Raw genomic sequence first — 21348 nt, 5'->3', positions numbered from 1 at the left:
ATGGCGAATTGGTCAATGGGAGGGAGAATTTTCCAGCGCACACTCAGATGAATAGCCTACTGCGAATAAAATTTCATTCTTTGCATCTTCCAGAAGATCTCCGTTTGCTGGTCAACTAACTAACGCCAAATGCATATCGTGTACAGATAGCCCATACACATCCTCAACCTCTTTCGTTTCCTTCGCGTCCCCCCACAGCCTAGACATCAACCAACTTCCCGGTCCTCGCAACCTTCCCTCCCTTCTCCTCCTCACCAGCTGCGCTCTGCCCGTCCTCATCACCACTCTCCTCGCTCTCCTCCTCCCAGCCCCTCGTATCCCTTGCCGCAGCCCTCTCAACCAACGCACAACTACTCAACTCCTTCTTCTTTCTCTCCTTCTCGACCACTGCGGCCCCCTTTCCCTGATCCTCCCGCGCCGCCACGCTCCTCAGCCGAGCAATAATCTGCTCCCCCAACTCCTCCCCCTTGACAACCCTCCCCCCACCCCTCTGCACACGATCCCTCCCCCCAACCCTCTCCCTCTCCCTCTCCCTCTCCCTCGGTCTCATCCTCTCCCTCCCACCCCCAGGCCCATGCAGAACACCACAGCACGCACCACCGTTCCCGCCCAGGCTACCGCAGACCTTCGCCCCAGGTGGCGGCGGCCGTCTACTTCTCGGGGCGCGATCATTGCCCGCAGCGCCACGGCTGAGATCGGGGTTCTCAGCAGCGAAATAGCCCGGGTTCATGCGTCGGAACCAAGCCGGCCAGTCGGATAGCCCGACCTCCTGGAGGCCCGAGTTCGACATCGGCATGATGTGTCTGTAGCGGCACTGCTGGCCCCATTTGCAGATACCGTGGTGGCACCAGTGGCGGCAAAGCTGGGAGGCTGGGGCGGACGTCGAGGGCCGGGTGTGGGTGTGGGTATAGGTGTGAGCGTGAGTGTGAGGGTCTTTTGGGGTGGAGGGAGGAGTGCTATTTGGTGTTACTGTTGTTGTTGCTGTTGTTGGTGGTGGTGGTGGTGCGGGTGGGGGTGGTTGCTCGTGGTTCCTCGCTGGGGTTGTTGGGGGACTGGGGATCGCGGTTTGCTTGCTGCGGCTTGTCAGTTGAGCTGCTTTATCAATCGATGCCTTGGCGGAAACTTCTGGCGCCGGAACGTACACGACGACCTTGCTGACGCCGGCAGCTTGGTTTTTCAACTCTTGGGGATGCAAAAGCTGGTAGCATGCGCCGCTGCTTCGCTGCAGCCCCAAATTCAGCATACCAATCGTGTTCTCCAAGTCAATCTTGCGAGGGACGCCGATAATATCCGTCCCAACAGGCAACTCATCGACAGCAATGAGAGGAACTACTTCGCCGGTTGTTCTGACGATGAAGTAAGCTGGCCAAGGCTTGCCTTTTTGGCTCGAAGGAATGTGATCCGGATGCATCGTGACCGAACGGACTGGTGTTTATCTGATAGACAAGTCCGGTGGAGTTGAGTAGAATTTGGCCTGGTCCGACGAAAAGAAACAGATGGGATTGAGGGAGTAGGTGGTAGTAGATATACATACATATTGAGGGCTGGATGGATGTCGCTTGACAGCGTTTGCGGCCCATGCAATAAGCAAATAGATCGCTCTCGCTTGTACACCGTCTACAAACCCGAGATAGAGGTACAGTTTGTTTATACAAACAAACGCGCTTGGTTAGCCCGTCAGGAGGCTGAGAAGAAGCTGTTGGCCCAGCACTCACCCAAACAAAATGCGAGGTAAACGATGAAATCAGCCGCATGGGGGTATCGATTTATCTCACCGCAATTCGATTCTGACCGTCGCCTCCAGCCCATCAACCAGATTTCCCAGCTCTCGCGTTCCATCTTCAATCTCAACCTCCCTCTTCATCCACTTCCCCTTTTCTCTGATCGCCTTCATCATCTCATCGACCTCTGCGGCGCCGTCATCTTCCTCGTCCTCGAAGCCCTCAAAGCCAGCAACGGGGTCCCACTCTCCAGTTTCCCAGATCAAACGCAAAGACAACGGTCGGATCCCAAACATCTTCCCCACAAGACCCTTAAGTCCATAAACATCGTAGGACATCGGAATCTCCCTTACTGCCCTCCTCTCCTCCTCTTCCCCCCCGACTTGAGTGTTTAGCGGAACGTAGAACGTAAATTTGATCAAACGTGCCTCCAAGAAATTAGGATTTAAGACTCCCGCTTCCTTGCGCGTGATAGGTGGAGCACCGTGTTTCTCGCAAAGATCAGCATACCTCGGGTGTCGAGAGATCACTTGTTTTTCTTTGCTCTGGGGTGCTTCTGAGATCTCCTTGGCGATCTGCGAGAGGTAAAACATCTCTGAATTCATGCGATCAGCAGGGCTAATCTTGCTAAAGTTCAAAATCTCCAGGTTTTGGATCCGGGCCAGAGTCAGCATGTAAGAGTCATCCATGCTGGTGAAGGACCCGACTTCCTTGCTGGTCTTGTAGATGGGGTTGTGATCGAAGCGGAGGGCGTTCATTCCTGGAAAGACGTGTGGCAGGTCGTCGACAAATTTCCAGGTGGATACGGCGTTATAGGATAGATCGACGTAATTCAATTGCTTGCCAAAAGATGGGATTTCTGAGAGGTTATGTGGCTCGGCGCCAATCTCCGAAATCTTGTTTCCTTTAAGACGTAAGACCTCGAGAGAGTTCAGTTCTCGCAGTACTATGATGCTCATGAGACTTTCGAACGAATTATACTCCAGAGTCAAGGATGTCAACCTATTCGCGCGCAAAGGTAGGTCTAGCTTTTTGAGCCCATTCATCGAGGCCTCGAAGCTTCTGAGTTCATGGAAATGTGCCACAGCACGGATGAAGCCAGTCCACTCGAGGAGCATCTCGTCCATTGACACATCTGTAACTTTCGCAAACGTTGCCGCATATGAATGCTGCTCATCCGGCTGTATGCTCCCAACCAAGTCTGAGAAGCGATTACCACTGTCTTGATCAACCTCGACCCGAGAAAAGACGCGAGCTGACAAAAATAACTTACTTGACTCTCACACTCTTCAGAGCTCCCAGCTCCCCACAAATCCTCACAACCTCTCCAAAACTCCCAATAACATTCCTGCTTAGGTCCAGCTCCTCGATCTTCGGACAAACAGCCTTTATTTCCCCGGCATTGCTTTCCGCATGACTGATCCTCTGACCATCGACCAACACAATTTTCAGCTCATGCAGCCGAGCTTGCTGAGCTCTGATCTTGTCAAACCCGACTTCCTCAACAGTCTTGCCAGATATTACGTTGACGTCGGAGTCAGTGGAGGTGGCCGGGGAGCCGTATTTCTCTTCCACGGCTGAGACGAAGGATTGTGAGGTGTCTGGAGCTCGAGAAGAAGAGAGAAGAAAGGAAGCTGCTGTTGGGGAGCTGCTCCAGCCTGGATCTGAATGAACATCGAAATCATATTGCAGGCTTAGAAGGGAAGCTCACATGTGAAGTATCTTTTGCCTTGGTGGGTGCCGTCGTGTTTGCCCTTCAGATCGTCCCATTCGACTCCGAGATACTCTTTATCCGACTTGGTCCCTTCTACAGGACCTATGTAGCGAATAGTACATAGTCTCCCTTTGAACGAGACTCGCTTGCCTGTTTACATTAGCTTGGGGACTCTTCGACAGGGGGGTTGGGGAGGGTGTTTTGTGCGGTGCAAGATATGTGCAGGAAAAGGTTGATTTCTGAAGCCCAAACACGGTGGTTCTTACCTACATAGTACCCGGAAGACATTTCATGCAATTTCTAGCAAACTCAAGGATTTGAGTTGAGTTGTGAAAGTCTACCAGAGGAAACAACATGACGGTTAAAAGTAAAGCGGCAGCCTTGGCCAAAAGGCTGAGAGCTCGGCTGCGCAGCCGGACTTTCTGCTCAAGCTCAAGTCCCAACTCACCCCCCCGCGTCCACACCACCACCTCACAACACCCACACCGACCCTCCCCAAAAGCTCAAGATGGACTACCAGAACCGAGCCGGCTCCAAATTCGGCGGCGGCGGCGTGGCCTCCACCTCAGCAACCAACGCCGACCGCCGTGAGCGCCTCCGCAAGCTCGCCCTCGAGACCATCGACCTGGACAAGGACCCCTACTTCTTCAAGAACCACGTCGGCTCCTTCGAGTGCCGGCTGTGCCTGACGGTCCACCAGAATGACGGCTCCTACCTCGCGCACACGCAGGGCCGGAAGCACCAGACCAACCTCGCGCGGCGCGCTGCCAAGGAGCAGAAGGAAGGGCGCACTGGCCTGGACCCCGTGACGGGCCTGCCGGTGGGCATGGTCGGCGCGCAGGTTGCCGTTCGGCGGAACGTGGTCAAGATCGGGCGGCCCGGCTACAAGATCACGAAGACGCGCGACCCGGTGACGAGGCAGCAGGGCTTGGTCTTTCAGCTGCAGTATCCGGAGATTGCGCCGGATGTGACGCCCAAGGTCAGATTCATGAGTGCCTTTGAGCAGAAGGTGGACGATCCGCCCGACAAGAACTTTCAGTACATGCTGGTGGCGGCCGAACCGTATGAGACGTGTGGATTCAAGCTGCAGGCGCGCGAGGTGGATAGGACGAATGAACGCTACTATACCTGGTGGGATCCGGATTTGAAGGAGTTCTGGGTGCAGGTCATGTTCAAGACGGAGAGAGAGGAGCGTTACAGCGGTGTCCCGGGTCTGGCGCCTTCAGGAAATTCGCGGCGTTGAAGGGAAGGTGGATGGACAGGTCACATCAGGGAGTTTGGGGTTCTAGAAGGATGTATTATTACCTTACGGAATGGAGAGATGGATTGAGGTTTTCATCCATTCCTTTGAGATCTGTGACTTGCTAGCTACAGCATACGCCAATTCGAACACCTACGCCCTGAAATACAAATCAAGTTCTCCATTCAGAACAGTGCCGGAGATGCTCGCCCCTGAGTTTTTTCGCAATTGATTCCATGAAACGACAAATGCAGATCTTGTAAGTTCCCATGCAGCCTGTAAGGATATGAGGTAAAACCCAGACCTTCTCCGAGAGGAACTCCTTGGCTAGAGAGCGGAAGTGTAAGAGGCCGATGAGATGGAACTGTGTCTTGTCCGCAGGGCAGCTGAAGCCAAGGGGCAAGTTCAACAACGTGACATGCGCGATTCCCAACCTGTGTAAGCTCGTCTAACGATTGTTATTGAAATTGTCGAATCTCTTGAATGTATATCCAATAAATGGCAAGCTCATCTCGGGGGCTTCGACACGTGGTCCATTATGCGCCGCAGCTTGCTTCAAGTGAGTAGCATTGTCGGTCTGATCAATCTCATCAGTCGGGAAGTAGGTGGTATCAACGTTCGAGGCAAGCTTGGGCTCAAAAGGTGCACGAATCCGGCGCAAACTATCGAAGTCGACCCCGCGGAAGAATTTATGCGACTTGATTTCATCGGCACCACTTCTTCCAAGACGGTTTTCTGTGTTGCAAACAAGGCTAGAAAAGTTAGCAAAAACGAAAGAAAGATTACACGAGATCACAATCAAACATACCTTCGAATCAAGTTCTCCGCCTCAGGCCCCAGTTGGACATCCTCTGGGAAGTAAAGAGACTGCCGCCAGTTCACAATCTTGCGGTAAGTGTCGTGTGCGTCGTCAGCGCAGAACGGTGGCCATCCGACTTGACATTCAAACATGATCGTGCCCAAACTCCACCAATCACAGTCCTGAGCATATCCATGGCCACTGAAAATTTCAGGTGCAATGTAATCAGGAGTACCGACAGTTGAGTAAGCCATAACTCTGCGAGACTTTCTCCAGTCGTTAATAGCGCCTCTGTTGCTGACTGTCAAGTTGATCTGGTCCAAGTTTACCGAATTTCGGTTGGCTGGTCGGTTGGACTTTCCTTGGAGAAGCTGCTGGTAGTAAGAGTTGTCATGGAGCTTGTGGAAACCAGTTGACAGGCCAAAATCGGTGAGTTTTACATGTCCACCACGGTCCAGCAGAATGTTGTCGGGTTTGATATCACTATGGTGGCCAATTAGGTCTTTCTTGCTAGTGTAGTACAAAGGTTGGCTGAGCACTTACCGATGGATAAAGCCATACTTATGGACTGCCTCAATAGCCAGAACAATCTCGGCGATGTAGAATCGAGTGATATCCTCGGAGAAGATTTCATACTTGATCAACATGGTCATCAGATCACCACCTGGCAAGAACTCCATCAACATGTACAAGAAATCGTAATCTTGGAAAGTGGTGTAAAGCTTGACAACCCAAGGACTGTCGGACTCGGCAAGAATATCACGCTCAGCGCGAACGTGAGCCAGCTGATCTTTCTTGAACATTTCACTCTTGATAAGCGATTTCATGGCGTAGACTTTGCCATCTTGCTTCTTCTGGACGAGTTTCACCTCACCAAAAGCACCCTTACCAATGATCTTGAGAGTTTGGTAGTTGTCTGGAGAGTCTCTGGTTCGCAGAAATCGTAGATATTTACCTTCTTGCTTCCCGGCATTGGACCAGGTTTGTTCTCGTCGGGAGTTAGACTGGTTGGGATCAATCATACGCTGTTCCGTCTCGCTTTGTCTACAGTCCAGAGTTAGCTGCTGGTAAGTCACAAAGCTCACTTAGAACTTGTGCTACTTCACATGGCTACCTTACCTAACATTGCGATCTCGAGCCCTCTTGACGCTGTCCTTGAAGAAGGCTTCTGCAAGAGAGCTACACTTCTTTTGGTTTGTCTGAGCCAACGGTCCGTATCTGTCCGGGTTTCTCTCAGGAGCTGGCTGGAACTCAGGCCAGGTTTGTTGCGGGGCGGTAGGCATGGGGGCGTTCATGTAGCTGCTGTAGGCAGCGGATTGTCCACTTGCTCCAGCCGTACGCGGTCGCTGGCCTTGGGTAGGTTGACGACTCCCATACGGAGTGGCTCGGCCGCCACCACCACCACCGAGATTCTGGTGAGAGAATTGATGGACCAGTCCATTGGTAGCATCTGCCGGTGGAGCTGGGCGTTGCTGGTACGAAGGCTGAGGAGCTTGTGGTGACTGCTGATAGCCTCCCGCAGACCCAGGTGGCTGTTGAGGGTAGTTGGGAGGGTATGGGTTGTTCATGAAGTAGCCGGAGGGTGCAAAGCCAGACCCATATGCCTGCTGCTGCTGTTGTTGTTGTTGCTGATTCTGCGCAGGCTGGACTTGTCCCTGCTGGGCCCCTTGAGATTGAGAAGGAAATATGGGGTTTGGGAAGGTCGAAGGGGTCGTTGGGTATTGGGCTCGATCGGGGTAGGCAGGACGGTCGTTGTTGAGGTTGAGGTAGAACCGGTTGGCATTAGGGTTGTCGGCCATTGTGGGAGGGTGATCGAGGTCGAGGTCGACGCAAGGTCAAGGTGGTGTATCACAGATAGTTTCGACTGACTCTCAAGCTCGCCTGGTCGTGTTGGACTGGTGCTGGATAGATTGGACGAGTCGCCACGACACGCCTACACTGTACCGCCTGGCGAATTGGCCGTGTCGAATATAGCGCGAGCGTGTCCGCGGGGTTGGTAGTGTCGGAACGTGGACTGGTATGGATTGGATTGGATTGGATTGCAAAGAACCCTCTGCGTGGATAGAGAAGGTCGTGAAAGGCGGAGGGGGGCAAAGGGGTTGGGATTGGAAGGGGTCGAGTACCTTGCGCTATGTATAAAGCGAAGCGAATCCAGGGGTCGTCGATTGGGTTATTACTGTATCAATAGAATCATTTATTTGGCTTAAGGGGCTACAGTACGGTAGTTAGGCTGCTTGCACTTGGACTTGCACTTTTCTTTCAGAAGAAGTAAAGTCAAGCTGAGTCCGTAAAACGACTTTATACTTCTGGCCGACTCCTTGTACAACTAAATACTTGTGCGATGGTGTTGAATAGCCGTGCACACTCTAGACTCTCCAACCTCCGTACATCTACTTCCAAAACACCTATCTTTGCAGCACTGTGTTCGCGATAAAGGAAGGGTCCTATGTTCCACCACGTGGGGAATCGTATTGTCGCTTTCTATCTCGTCTTCTGTCTCAGTTGTGATTGTACTTCGGTTGTGTCACGTCAGAGAAGCATTCCTTTCAGCCAGAGCCGTTGAACAATAAGTACGGAACACTGACTACATACCAACCCTACCCACGTGTTTTTGCTCTGGAAGTTTATCCATGGTAGATTTGGCTCTAGCTTTGGCTTTAGCCTTAGCCTTAGCCTTAGCTTTAGAGCTCTCTGGGTCAGGACTCAGAAAGCGACTTAGCATTAGAACCATCTACAGCAACAGTCTAGACTCTAGCAGCAGCCCCCTTTGTTTGGTCTCTTCTTCTCCGACCCAAAGCTATATCTATCAGCCGCATGACGACGAACCGAAAGATACACAAGAAGGAACCGAGGGAGTCCGAGTGACCTCTGCAAGTGCAAGTGCAAGAAGCCCGGTCGCATGTGGTATTGTATGGTACCGAAAACTCTGTATGAAACGTGTACCACCAGCACAAGGAGGGGAATGGTAGCCAAGAGAGGAAGCGACTGTTCCTCCCAGCAGTACCGTGACTTGGTGAAGCGTCTGGCAATGAAGCAAGCATATCGGGCCAGCTCACTACGCGTCCAACGGCTATACATGGATGCAGCCGGCTTAAACAAGAACTTTCCACTGAATCTGCGGGCATCTCGCGTGAGAATGTGATATCACGTTAGGGAAAAAAAAAGTCAAAGATTCTTGATTCCTCGAACATAATGGATCACGATTTCGCATGCCTCAACCGCTCTATAATGAAAAATTGACTGATGCATCTCGCACATTTACCTCCCGCACAACTCTAGCAATTGCAAAGACCTTACAACTTGCTCAAATTTCTTTACGGCTTATTCTGAATAGCGATATGCGCGATAGCAGACCGATTTATTTCTAATGAGGCTCTTGACGCTGTACTGACTTTGAAAGACGGCGTATTCAAAAACCTGGGATTCAGTTTGCTGAACTCGCACGTCGATATAGATACTCGTTTACACGCTTCTCAAAAAAAGCCTTGATCAAGGCTGGAGATCAATTCTACTCTTTGCGTCATCACTATTACTCCTCTAAGAACTTATAGCGGGTCACCGTTGGTAACAATGAGAGACATATATAACTTCAGATTAATACCTTTCTTTTTTTTGTTTCCGCTACCTGAGATAGCTCCGCCATATAAAATAATACTAATCGCTACTTACGGGCGAGCAAGCAGCAAGATGACATCAAGCGTAGGTACTCACGATTTTTTTTTCTCGTGGACAAACTCCACAATTCGATTAGACAAGCTTAGGTTCGCCTTCTGAGTGGCTCAGTCTCAATGAAACAGCACTGTTAGGAGACTTTAAGGCCCGTTTATCGACGAATCCTGCCTTTAAGTAACCGTTCTTCAATCGATTCTCGATTTTCAATCGATGTTCGATTGAACAATATTAGGATGTCCCTAACTAAGGAACCACGCTACATTTGCTAAACAACTGAAACTAAGCTAAAGCCAATTCGTTGACTGAGTCCAATGGCTAATTGTACCTAGACTAGTTCGTAGACTACAGAGGAGTACAGAGTACAGCGGTTAAATGTTGTCCCTGGTCAAAAGACTTAACAAAGTGCAAATCAAACAGCCCGCTGTACTTCTGCACTGTTTCGTTATTTGTAAAAGCCTAATATACTCAAACTACACATATAATTAAAAAAATTACTGGTTATTGTAAACAGCAGCATAGAGCGGCACTTTGCTTGAGCGCTTAAAGAATGCGATACGGTGATCCACAAATGTCGAGGCAGTACAATAAGAATCTTTGGCCTTAAACAGCGTGCTTATCGGCTTCGGATTATCTTGATCATCCGGCCGCGAAAGCTGAGCCCGAAAAAAGTTGCGAGCTTCACAGCAGCAATTCTGGATTCACTACTCTAGAGTCCAGTCACGGATCTACGAGCCAGTTTCAGACAGACTCTCAGCAGGACAGGACGCTATCATGGCCGACTCGCAACCTGCGCCAGCTTCTGAGGTAAATACTCCTATTCAATGCCCATTGCATCCTATTCTAATGTCCTGATAGCCAAAGATTTCGTATTCTGCGCCTAACCCCGAGATAAAGGCAGATGCCAAACCACTCAAACCCCCGAATCCCATGTGGAAGTATATGGGATTCGGCGACAACTTTCGTCCCAAGCTGCCCTCTCGCAACTGGACTATCTTCCTGACCATCACGGGCTCCTTCACCGCAGCTGTCATATACGATAAACGGGAAACCAAACGCGCCCAGCGCAAATGGTGTAAGCTCGTCGAGCACATTGCGAAAGAGCCGCTGGATAGTAGATCCATGCCGAGGAAATTGACGGTATTTCTAGAAGGTCCGCCTACAGATGGGCTGAGAGTCGCGCAGGACCATTTCAAGGAGTATGTCAAGCCGATACTGGTTGCTTCAGGCTTGGACTGGGACTTTATACAGGGCAGGAAGGAGGGGGACGTCAGGGCAGAGTTGGCGGAGCGGATTCGCAATTCGAGGCTACCACCCGATCAAAGGACAGATGAGGACGTGATCTCAGACGCGAGAAAGAGGAACGGGATCCAGGACTTCGAAGGCCCGCGAGGAGACATCGTCATTGGACGACACACGTGGAAAGAATACATACGAGGTCTGCACGAAGGGTGGCTAGGTCCTTTGACCGAGCCTCCCAAACCGCTCGAGGACGCCATCCCCCAACCTTCCAAAGAGCAAGCAAAGGAAACAATAACAATGGAAACCGCCCCTGGCATAACCCTCCTCTCTGAACCGCGAGACGCCGACGACACCCCTCCACCAGAAACCCCCGAGACGCTGCAAGCAGCCAACGAGAAACCAAAGAAACCACCCCAGCCCGCCCCCTTCATCCTTGTCTCCTCCTATCCCAACGCCCCCACGCCCCCAGACCTTCCCAGCGAATTCGACCCCTCAATACCCATCTCCTTCCCGCACATCCTTGGCTTCCTCAACACGCCGAAACGACTCTACCGCTTCCTGAACAGACGTGTACTGGCCGACTCCATCGGCCGCGACACGGCCGCCATCATTCTGTCCACCTACCGACCATTCCACAGCACATCCATTCCCTCCCCCGAGGCGTCGTCGCTCGCAGAAGACTCGGAAGAGACTGATAGTGCGGCACCACCCCAGACGGCGGAACTGCAAGCTGCGCTCCGCGAAGAGGAAAAGGAATGGCACAAATCGGCCCGCGTGCGTGTTGCTGGCGAGCCCGAGCGCACGTGGCTTGAGCCCGTCGTGCTGGATGCCCGGATAGCGAGCCGGATGCGGAAGCCCGAGTTGACGGCTGACGACGAGGCTAGGGCCGCCGGGATCGTGGTGCCGGAGGTCGAGATCGAGGGATGGATCAAGGGGGGTATGAGGAGTCTTGGAAAGAAAGGGTTGAGGATGGTGGGGTTGGGAGGGGAGGAGAAGAAGATGAAGAAGGAGGCTTTTGATTTAGGAGAGGAAGAGGTCTTGGAATAGATGCTTGAGGGCTGTATGTATATTTCCAGTGTAAGAAAAGTTAGAAAGATGTAAGCGTACGTGGTAGCATTTGCTTGCAGGATAGAAGGAGACCTCACCTGGAGCCTGTACAGTGTAGCATGCAGTGTAGATCACAAGGCTGGTAGGATCCAACACAATTTATCAGGAAATATTACATAATCTCCTCTACATCTCAATTCATCTGTCTGTACTTCACAGCTGTTTGCTTTGCTTTTCCTTCTGCTTCTGCTATGCCACGAAACTTTTGTCTATGTAAACCCGCCGCCCAGAACCCCCCCAACCCTCAATAGACAAAGCCAGGCCGCGGCATGTGCATCCTAAACGCTCAGAAATGCTTCATGGCAGAAGCAGATTCGCGAAATGGAAACTCCAGAGAATAAATCCCTTTTATCTCAGGGGTAGAACAAAACTTTTGGGTGCCGTAGTTGAAGTGGTGAAGACGGTAGCGTGGGGCCACTTGCTTGAAGCAGTATTCTTGAACTCTTCCACCTCTCCACTCTTCCACAGCTGCAGCAGCTGCAGCACATCGACCGCCTCCTCGTACGTGATACTCGGCAGCTTGATAAGGTCCGCTACATCTTTCCCAACAGCGGCAGCTGACTCGGGCTTCAATACCTTTCTGGTCTTGAGCGCAGACAATGAGCGGCGTGCACAGTCCTTGTTCTGGGAGAGGTAATCGTCGTTATATGAGGCGAGGTCGACGGGAGATGGGAGGAGGTTGAATTCGGAATCGATGATTTTCTTGGCGGTAGGAGATAGGGTCTCGGCGTCTTGAGTGATGGCGAGTTGAAACCGGATGGTTTGCTCGTGGACTTTGGAGTGGGATTTATCGAGAGCTGCGGCTGCGAGCAGACACTTAAGGGCAAGGAGGTACTTTTCTGTTGCCATGTTAGCTTGTGGTCGAGTACGATGTGAAGCGAGAAACCTTACTCCGTCGGATGTACACCTCAAACCCAGCTATCTGGCCATCGATACTCTTCGGGCTGAATTGCAGGAGAGGTGTTAAGAACTTCATTGCGTCGGTCAATGGCTCGGTCGTAGCAGCAAGCTTGACGCCCTCTGGGTCATCATCCTTCTTCTTGATATCTCCATCATCAGATCGAACAGGTTTGTTAGGCTCCTTCTTGGCAGCAGCTTCTCGCTCTGCCTTTTGAGCATCTTTGCGTGCCTTCTTCGCCGCTCTCTTTTTCTCAGCTACATCATCGCCGTTGGAATCTTTCTCCCCGTTGGTGCCATTCAACAGGGGCTTATCGTAGATACTAAGATATATCTCAACCGCAGAAAGTGCAGCTCGGCTGAAGAATGGGTGCTCGCGCAATTTATCTTCCCATCTGATCATATCCACATATGCTCTGATTTGACCCTTCCGCAGCGAGAAAGCATGGAAATCAAATTGGTCTTCTTGCCAGACATCGAAGATGTTATAGATGGATGTAAAGCGCTTCAGTGCGAGCCCCAGCTTTCCTTGGCGAGTATACGATTTTCCGTCCTCGGTCATGAACCACATGCATTGCATATCATGGAGATCAGCAAGTGGCCCTCCTACAGTTTCAGCTCTGGTGAACATCCCCAAGGTCTTGAGCGCAGCCTCATTCTCATCATTTCTGAGCTGATATTTTGCAGCTTTGGTGTTAATATGACGATCTCTGGTATCCAGGACACGGGCCTCCTCCATGACTTCGGATGCCTTTTGGGTGTTGCCTCGGTGCTTCCATATCCGGGCCTTGGTCATGAAGAAGTCGACGCTTTTGGGCTCCAAATGGATGGCCTTATCGATGAACTCCATTGCCTTGTCCAGATCTTGACTCAGGTAGTAGTTATAATGCTGGGCCATGAAGTAGAAGGCAGATGATTTCCCTTTTGATGTGTCGCCGTTTCTCTTTGGCTCCATATTTGTTTCGTCTCTGTCGCTGTCGATATAGTTTTGGACCAAGGTTGAGATGGTTTCTTTTTTGGAGGGATTAGAGTACAGGTGCTTGAGATTGGCGAAAGTCGAAGGTACTCCCTTGTCCAGCATTCGAACCACATAGCTATCCGCAGCTGCTGTAAACTCTTCGCCTACCAAACTGTTAGCATCAGCCAGACAGACTCAAAATTTCCCAAGTAACCCACCTTCTAGGAAGTCAAGGGGTAGACGACGAGCTGCATCACATCTAGGGTATTTTTCTGCATACTCGTCATACACGGCTTTCCGCGCCCTGTGGTCGTCGTCCGAAATACCCAGCACCTTAATCAATGCGTCATAGTACTCCTTGTGTTCAGAATTTCGGTCGATGAGCACTCTGTAAGCTTTGGCAGCTTCATCCTTCTTGCCTAGCTTCGAAAGGTATGTTGCTCGGAGCTCTTGTACCGCAAGCCGGTCGAGGTTGTATTTCCCAGCCGACTGTAGGTGGTCGTAAGCTTGCTGGATATTCCCTTGCTCGGCAATCAGCGAGTTCTTGTACATAACCGCCTCCGAGTTCTCAAAGTCCGTCTTCAGAGGAGGATTCTTCAGGGTATCTTCGTAAGCCGTCAAGACACGCTCCGCATCCGCCAGATCCCCATTGAGGTGGTACGCCACAGCCAAAGCAGTCCAGCTCTGTCTCAGCCCAGATCGTGCCTGTAACATCGCATTGCGACTAATTATGTAGCCTTCGTAATCCCGCATCTGTATTTGAAGCAGAGCCAGGTCGCGCTGGATCTGCGCGGATTCGGGCTCCAGCCTCAGCGCAAACTTGTATGCCTTGATCGCTTCCTCGAAGTTCTTCACCGCGCGGTAGAGCAATCCGTAGACATGCCAGCACACATGCGACTTCATGTCGCAAGTCAGGGCGACTTTCGCAAGCGCGAAAGCTTCGTCCGTCTTCCCCTGGGAGTTCATTATGAGGGCCTTCATGGCCAGGGTGTCGCCATGTTGGGGGCTCTTCTTGAGGATCTGGTCGGCAGCTTTGATGCCTGAGAGAAATTAGTGCGTGCGGTCAAGTAGTGGAGACTGCTTGCGGACCTTTCTTGTACTGCTTGTCTTCGTAATTCCGCACAACTGTACGGAAGAGCGACTGCTCTTTCGCGCTGAGTGCCTGCGGCATAGCTAGTGATCTCTAGTTGGACCGGGAGAAAAGAAGCTCGATAGGTAGGTAAGGTTGGCTGCCAGGGGGAAGAAGCTGTTCTGTTGTTCGAGGGCAGGTTTGGCGGGGTCGGGGTCGGGGTCGGGGTCGGGGTCGAAGAGGCCGCTGAAGGAATTAGCAAGGCTCTGTTCGGGTCCCAATCGCGGCGTGCAGAGAGATAAATGTACAGATGTCCACCTGCAACAGGGGAAGGCGAACTCGGACCCGGTGGAGGTTGGCGGTTGGAGGGTTGGAGGGTTGGAGGGTTGGAGATCGGGGGTTGTGGAGACTCACAAAGCTCGAACACACACGCCTAAACAAAATATCACTTGCAGGTACATTAAGTACAGTAGGTGCGCTAGCTCACAGTCGAGACCCGAAGTTCTGCCCCCCACGGTATGGCCCCCCCCCCCCACGGTATGAGCCCCCACACAAAGATCCAGCCTCATCAACGACATCTCATGCTTCTATGGAGATTCGTTAAGCTTTATATAGCTGTCAAATAACAAAAGTATGTCCCTGCCTAGATCCGATGGCACTCAAGAATCTCGGATTTGCACCTGGCTATGGCAGTAGCACTAGTAAGTCCTGTGCGCTGTCCTTGTTGAAGCTAAACTGTCACTTATTTGCACTTAGTTTCGTTAATCATGACACATTTCCGGATGGAAATCGAGGCTATACGGAGAAACAGTACACTAGTTGGAGTGTGACGTGTTGAATTCGACATATCACTTCAAGTCCTTGGTCTGCCTAGCTTTCAATGGTATGAGACCCTCAAATCTCTTCCGGTGCGTCTATCCGCCATGCAGTACTGAGCGAGAAAGATAAGTTAGTATCTTACATCGGGATTGAAAAAATTTTATTGTAGTTTTGGCGAGATGGAGCCAACGACAAAGGCTCTTTACGTTTGAGAGGTCCGAAGGACAGCAGCGGTTCGGAGCTCAACACTCTACTCGTTGCTGCTATGAATCGTTCTACATCTCCAGGAGTTTGATTCCCTCCTTAACCACCACTCGTCTTTGCAAGCATTCTCTCATTCGTTGCAACTCACCTTCAGGGTGCAAATCTGTTATTCAAGCTGGGGTGATGAAGTCGAGACCGGGCACAGGCACATCCAGTCTCTCGACCTCATGGAATCTCAGAAAGCAACGAATCTCGATCACATTGAAGCTCGTCTATCTACCTGAAGGTCATAATGCCATGCCGATGAAGCAAGCGACTTTGGCGCCGCATATCATATCATGCCCCAGAACGCCAACGCTAATGCCGGAAAACGCTGTCCATCGCCTCAAGGAGTTTTCTCAGTTCACCCAGTCCACTAGCTCCCATGACTTCACATTGTCATGGATGATGAGTCTCAGGCGTTCGATCTCCCAGCTCGTGTACTTGAAGATCGTCAGCGTGGCCGAGGGAGACGGAAATGGCAACATACCAATTTTACAGCAGCCATTGAAGCAGTTCGATGGAGCGGGCCGACACTTCCAATCCGCGCATCATGCAAACTGCGCCACACGCAAGTCGCGAGGTTTCTGCCCTCGGCATCGGGGGTCGAGAACTTATACCTGCTCCTTGTCAGTGGAAGTTCAAAAAATGTTTTTTGCCAATAATCTTACTTCAAAAACCCTCCGCTAGCTGTCGCCTCCGCATGCGCATTTTTGTCGAGATCACCCAAGTGAGAATAGTCGGTGGTGGGCGGGATTTGGGATCTGAACGCGACAATGTAGAAGTCGGTTCTCTTCCACTCGAAGTCGGACTGCTCAGCCAATTGACGCACGGAATCGATAATCTCGGACCAGTTGAAGGACTCGGCGTACGCAGCAGTGCGGTGGTCGTCTCGGATGAACTCCAAGTTGACGAGAGCCTTCGCGAGGAGTTGATTTGGGGTGTTCAAGGTGGCGAGATCAAGTAAGTGAGCCTCTTCATGGTATGGAGAGACGACAAGGAGGCTCTTGTTCGTGGTGTTCAGGGGAGAGACACCAGCTTGATTGGCAATTGAGCCGTTCAAGCCGAGTGTGGGGGGTTCGTGGGCGATGTCTTCGGACTGCACAGCGACCATCGCGGTAGCCATGATGGTTTCGATTTGAAAAGAGCAGATTAGAGAAGGAGGGTAGGTACGTAGGTACGTAGGTATGCAGTGAGAGTCCTGCTTCTCCTGTTTGAACGAGCTGGCCGAGGTTGTGTAGAAGAATAGGTTCCAGAACCACTGCAACGAGAGAGTGGAGTTAAGTAGGTAAGTACGGGTATGGGGGAACGAAAGAAGGAAAGCTTAGGTACGAAGGCCCCAAGGCTCAAGGGACCGTAAGGCGCCGGCCAGAGGCCAGAAGCCAGAGGCCAGAGGTCGGAGGTCGGAGGTCAGAGGTCGGAGGTCGGATTACACCTTATTAGGGGTGAATGCTAGTGTCGGGAGGAAAGCTTTGCTTGTATCATCTTATCCGTGATGCTGCCATCTGGCCTGACGCCATCCACGGAATCGATGGCGAGCTCAGGGGTTGGGCTCATGGCTCACGGCTCACGGCTCACGGCTCACGGCTCACGGCTCGTATGGCCCATGGTTCATCGCCCATGGCAGGCGGTGAATTCTCTTAAGTCAATATCATTGTCCGCCTCTCCCTTGTTCACGCATCAGGCATCGTGAACAAGAACGACCATTTCCTTGTCCACATGCGTGCAATTCGCCGTCACCGCTCTGACCATGCAACGGCAATGGTAGCCATGGTTAAGTAGTACGCTAAACGGAGGTTAATATTTGCAGAAGGCTACTCCCGAGCGAATCTAAACCCTGAGAAACGTGACAGACCTACTGGAAAAATTGGATCCGAGAATCGATGGGGATGGGGATACCGGTAGGTATCCGATGAAACGCCTATACCCAAGACACTGCATTGTCTGTCTTCTGATTGGGCCCTCTCGGCCATGACTTTACTCATCTATCCAATTATCTACCGGTATGTATGCATGGGATCCTTCGCAGAGGAAAATAAATATATATATATATATGTATATATATCCAGTCAAGGAAACAGCCAGGAACATCTCTCGAGATCAGAAATAACTCGCCGCGGCCTTCTTTTACTTTTCCGTCGGAGGAAAAAAAAAAAAGGAAAACCTCGGGTGTAAATCCTATACGCCATCGTCGCTCTTAAGCAAGAGCGTTTGCTCCTCTCGGCATACCTTCACCGCTGATGTCGAGAGAGTCAGTCATTCGGAACTCAGTTTTGTTCTGCCAGTCTTCAAATCAAAACCGCGTTCAATCAACCTGACATATGCACTGCACTAGGCATTGCTAATCCTGAACCTCGGCGTCAAACCTTCGCATGAGCCACTTATACGAATACAAACGTCGCCAGACCAGTTGTCACTTGATTTGTCAGCTCGTACCAAGTCCAAGACCGGGTACACAAATAAGCATTGCATATCAAGCTTCTTCTTGAGGGAGGTGTTGATCGGGCCAGTTGGTTGTGGTGCGCTAAAAAATTGAATCTTGCGAGGCCCTTTTGGAGGGGGAGGGTGGCTCGTCAATGGTATACTGGAGCTCATTCTTTGGTCGCTGTGCATCATATGTCTTCCATGTACCTTCTATATGAACATAATCTCTACGCGAGGGGCTCTCGCCGCCCCGAGTCCGCCTTCACACCTCCCCTCAGTCTCCTCGGTCCTGGTCCCCATGTAGCCTCCGCTCCTCTCTTGAAAAAAATTGGATGTCATCGGTGATCCCGCGTCGAAAGGAAAAGATTTCCCAATCGATCATATCCGCATTCATCTAGGTAGACCTTCTTTCCTTCGATGATGGCCAAGTGCTCCAAAGGCTTTTGATGTCTGACCAGTCCACCAACCGATGCTTTGGAGCAAGCGTCCAACTTTGACTTGGAGTTGAAGTTGCCGAACATGAATTGTTTCGGATCCGAAGTTGCGATGAGCTGAATGCTAGGCCCCCCTTGCGCGGTCCCCATAGTAGAGTTGATCAAAGTGTTCAGCATCTCGATCTTAGTGCTTTCGGTTGTCAGATAGCGAAGCGGCTGGTCGTCCGGAAGCGAATCGGGGACATGCGCTAAGTCGCCGTCGTTATTCGTACTACTCTTGGTTTTTAATAGCAATGTCGGTAGAAGTTTCGATAGAGTGTCTAGAAGTGGTCCTTTCTATATATTTGTATCTTTCGAATCGCTAATGCGAATGGCCTTCTCAATCTCGACTAGGTCGCGCACTATCTTCACCCACGGCTTCATGATGGGGTGACCCTTCTCGTCGCGGATCACGAGCTCCCCGGCCAGCTCCAATACCTATCACAACGGTGATCATCTCAGCCATCTTGCCCATGTTGGACCACTTACTCTTGGCCCCCTTGCATGTCGTGCACTTGGTGATCTTGACCGACGTCTTCATGAGCGGGGGGTCGGAGCAGCCATACTTGTCGATCCACACTGTGTTCTTGGGGGTGTCGATTATGTCATCTCCCGAGTTCTTATACGACTCGTAGTCACACCCTATTCACTTCTCCAACTTGTTCAAGTACGAGGCGCACAAAGAGATGTTGCACTGACACATGCTGTCGTAGTGGTAGTAGTAGTAGTTGTTGGATCGCCGGTAGCGAACGTTCATTCCTAGAGTGCAACGCATGTGGTCTCTTGCAATTGCAAAACTGTCAGTAATAATGGTATCTGATTTCTGTCTGCTCCCCAAGGTTCAGGGGAGTGAACTCCTTCTATACGATTAGAAGGAAACACGTGGACTAGCTATATAATAGTATTTACAAGGAAGTTGGGGCCCCCTGAGGGTATGCCACGCTAAGCGAGGACATGCCCATGTAAGCGAGGCACGCTCATGTAAGCGAGCCGGCCCCAACCAAGCTGGGTCGATATTGATGTACCGACAGTAGTCGATGTTGTTGTTATGCTATTCTTATAGCTATAGACTGGATCTTCTTAGTTAGTCGTTTGCGTCTATCAAGTTCCCGATCAACTCGTTAAGCGTTTTGGATTAAGTCGAGGAGCAGAGGCCGAGGGAGTAGGCTCCGGGGGATCGGGCGATACCGAACGTAAATCGATGATGATTTGATGTGCAAAAGCAGACCTGCAATGCACATTGCAGTAACCAGTCTTATAACCTTATATACCCGCACGACACACCCCCGAGAGCTGGCCGGTTCACGCTTACCGACTGCTCTGTAAACCACGTGGCGGTTATAAGCTTCTCTATCGAGAACTGGATGGAGGTGTTGTTCTCCTCGGTAGCAGCCAAGATGGCTTCTTGAAGGATGGAGCTCTCAACTGTCTGTCTGATCCAGTTCATGATCTGATTGCCTTTGCTGTTGATGATCTTCCAGTCGACTATAGCGTGCTCGTATTCTCTCATATTGATGTTGTACGCCTTCCGGACGTCTTCGAATGTCGCTTCGCGTGGTCGTTGAGGTCTGTTAGGATCGTCAGAAGCAGCTCCAAAGTGTTACTCATCCTATGCTTTGCAAGCGTTTTCGTAAGCTTAGAGGCTTTCATTGTTGAGTTCCGTGATCATCTGTTTAGCCGTCTTTGTCTTTGGTCTGACCTGCTCAATAAATAGAGCAGGTTCCTCGATTCCTACACGCGGAGATGCGTATTTTTCCATAATAAAGCGTTTGATAAGGTAGTTATAATGCATGATCATCTCAAGTAATCACGACGGCCTATCAAGGTCGCCTGACCTATTATAAGAACCTCCTCTAGTGTGTCATCCATGGTTGAAGCAGTTGGTTTGTGACTAGAGTTTTTGAATTATGGTTGGAGTTCTTGAGGGCGTTGGTTATAAGGAATGTATATGATTGAAAAAAAGACAGATTGCAAAAAGGAAAAAATTGTAGCGAAGTAGCGTTAAAGTGACTTGCAGAATCCGCTCCCGATGAATTCGGAGGTTGTCAGAGACTAACTGAATAGCTCGTAAGTGCGAATGTGGCTCTTAACTGATGTGCAAAAGCAGACCTGCATTGCACATTGCAGTAACCAGTCTTATAACCTTATATACCCGCACGACATGATTCTCATCTTGGGCGAATCTGCCGGGCCGCTGGCAATGGCTGCACATCTCTTCCGCGATGGACCTGGACAGGGAGTCTGTTGCGGTGACAAAGACTCCTCACGTGCGTAGCTCCCTTCGTCATCACGCTCGATCGAGGGTATGACAGCGGACATCCGCAAGGAATACTGTCTCTTTCGAAGGCTGTTCTTATAAGGACGCTTCGGGCGAAGTGTATCTTCACCGTCCTACAGCTCTTCTTCTGAGCATGGGGGCTAGAAGACCGAAGACGAACCAGGGCTTTGCGTCTGACTTAGACTGTTCAGCGGTGCCGGTGTAACTTCCACAACGGGTCTGCGAGGAACTCCGTTACTTCGGTCGCTGCTCTGAGCCTGTTTTGCTTGTGCATCACGCAGTATCTGTGCATCTTGCTCCGTTTAACCAGGAAAAGGCGTGCCGTTACGGAGGGCATCCATGATAGGCCGAGCAACTACGTCTTGGGCCGTCCGATCCTTATCGGTCCCAGGCCGGGGAGGAGGTTAGGCATCGCCTTTTCCGGTTTTGGCGCACGTCCTCTTGTCGCGGTTATAACGTTTAGTGAGTCATTGCAAAAATTGCTCGAGTATAGAGATCGCTATCGAGGTTGATCGCGAGCCGCCGGGGGCTTTATTGTTTTCTGTTTAAAAAAGAAAAACAGCAATACTATACAGTAATAGCTAATCGAAACTTTTTATGTAGGTCTAGTAAGAGCTACGATAGAGGGGGAAGGTGTGTTGGAAGAGGGAAGGTTGGTTTGGAAGAGGCAGAATCGTGAGAGTGTATCGAGCAGT

At 51.0% G+C, this 21348-nt stretch overlaps 8 protein-coding genes across 8 annotated transcripts; 2 read left to right on the top strand and 6 right to left on the bottom strand.

The window, feature by feature from the left end:
• Positions 1-199: 199 nt before the first annotated feature.
• On the bottom strand, positions 200-1411 carry L3040_002943 (uncharacterized protein; the record flags this gene model as incomplete). Its single annotated transcript, XM_066154264.1, has 2 exons — positions 200-1073; positions 1143-1411. The coding sequence occupies 2 exons, from the start codon at positions 1409-1411 to the stop codon at positions 200-202; spliced, it is 1143 nt and encodes a 380-aa protein (XP_066012245.1).
• A 360-nt stretch (positions 1412-1771) lies between these two features.
• L3040_002942 (uncharacterized protein) lies at positions 1772-3723 on the bottom strand (the record flags this gene model as incomplete). The annotated part of the gene is made up of 4 exons (XM_007296410.1): positions 1772-2939; positions 2995-3379; positions 3433-3585; positions 3702-3723. The coding sequence occupies 4 exons, from the start codon at positions 3721-3723 to the stop codon at positions 1772-1774; spliced, it is 1728 nt and encodes a 575-aa protein (XP_007296472.1).
• Positions 3724-3943: 220 nt separating this feature from the next.
• On the top strand, positions 3944-4678 carry L3040_002941 (uncharacterized protein; the record flags this gene model as incomplete). The annotated part of the gene is made up of 1 exon (XM_007296409.1): positions 3944-4678. The coding sequence occupies one exon, from the start codon at positions 3944-3946 to the stop codon at positions 4676-4678; it is 735 nt and encodes a 244-aa protein (XP_007296471.1).
• A 445-nt stretch (positions 4679-5123) lies between these two features.
• Positions 5124-7273, bottom strand: L3040_002940 (uncharacterized protein; the record flags this gene model as incomplete). Its single annotated transcript, XM_066154263.1, has 4 exons — positions 5124-5427; positions 5484-5957; positions 6018-6518; positions 6594-7273. 4 exons carry the CDS (start codon positions 7271-7273, stop codon positions 5124-5126), a joined length of 1959 nt encoding a protein of 652 aa, XP_066012244.1.
• Positions 7274-9917: 2644 nt separating this feature from the next.
• L3040_002939 (uncharacterized protein) lies at positions 9918-11432 on the top strand (the record flags this gene model as incomplete). Its single annotated transcript, XM_007296407.1, has 2 exons — positions 9918-9950; positions 10002-11432. The coding sequence occupies 2 exons, from the start codon at positions 9918-9920 to the stop codon at positions 11430-11432; spliced, it is 1464 nt and encodes a 487-aa protein (XP_007296469.1).
• Positions 11433-11840: 408 nt separating this feature from the next.
• On the bottom strand, positions 11841-14518 carry L3040_002938 (uncharacterized protein; the record flags this gene model as incomplete). Its single annotated transcript, XM_007296406.1, has 4 exons — positions 11841-12331; positions 12384-13511; positions 13566-14387; positions 14437-14518. The coding sequence occupies 4 exons, from the start codon at positions 14516-14518 to the stop codon at positions 11841-11843; spliced, it is 2523 nt and encodes an 840-aa protein (XP_007296468.1).
• Positions 14519-15837: 1319 nt separating this feature from the next.
• L3040_002937 (uncharacterized protein) lies at positions 15838-16604 on the bottom strand (the record flags this gene model as incomplete). Its single annotated transcript, XM_007296405.1, has 3 exons — positions 15838-15921; positions 15969-16098; positions 16150-16604. The coding sequence occupies 3 exons, from the start codon at positions 16602-16604 to the stop codon at positions 15838-15840; spliced, it is 669 nt and encodes a 222-aa protein (XP_007296467.1).
• Positions 16605-18237: 1633 nt separating this feature from the next.
• On the bottom strand, positions 18238-19885 carry L3040_002936 (uncharacterized protein; the record flags this gene model as incomplete). Its single annotated transcript, XM_066154260.1, has 3 exons — positions 18238-18612; positions 18752-19017; positions 19660-19885. The coding sequence occupies 3 exons, from the start codon at positions 19883-19885 to the stop codon at positions 18238-18240; spliced, it is 867 nt and encodes a 288-aa protein (XP_066012243.1).
• Between the last annotated feature and the right edge of the window lie 1463 nt (positions 19886-21348).

Source organism: Drepanopeziza brunnea, assembly GCF_022702325.1.
Source record: "Drepanopeziza brunnea f. sp. 'multigermtubi' strain 214-2 chromosome Unknown ctg4, whole genome shotgun sequence".
Classification (NCBI taxonomy): domain Eukaryota; kingdom Fungi; phylum Ascomycota; class Leotiomycetes; order Helotiales; family Drepanopezizaceae; genus Drepanopeziza; species Drepanopeziza brunnea.
This window is presented reverse-complemented; position numbering and strand designations above follow the sequence as displayed.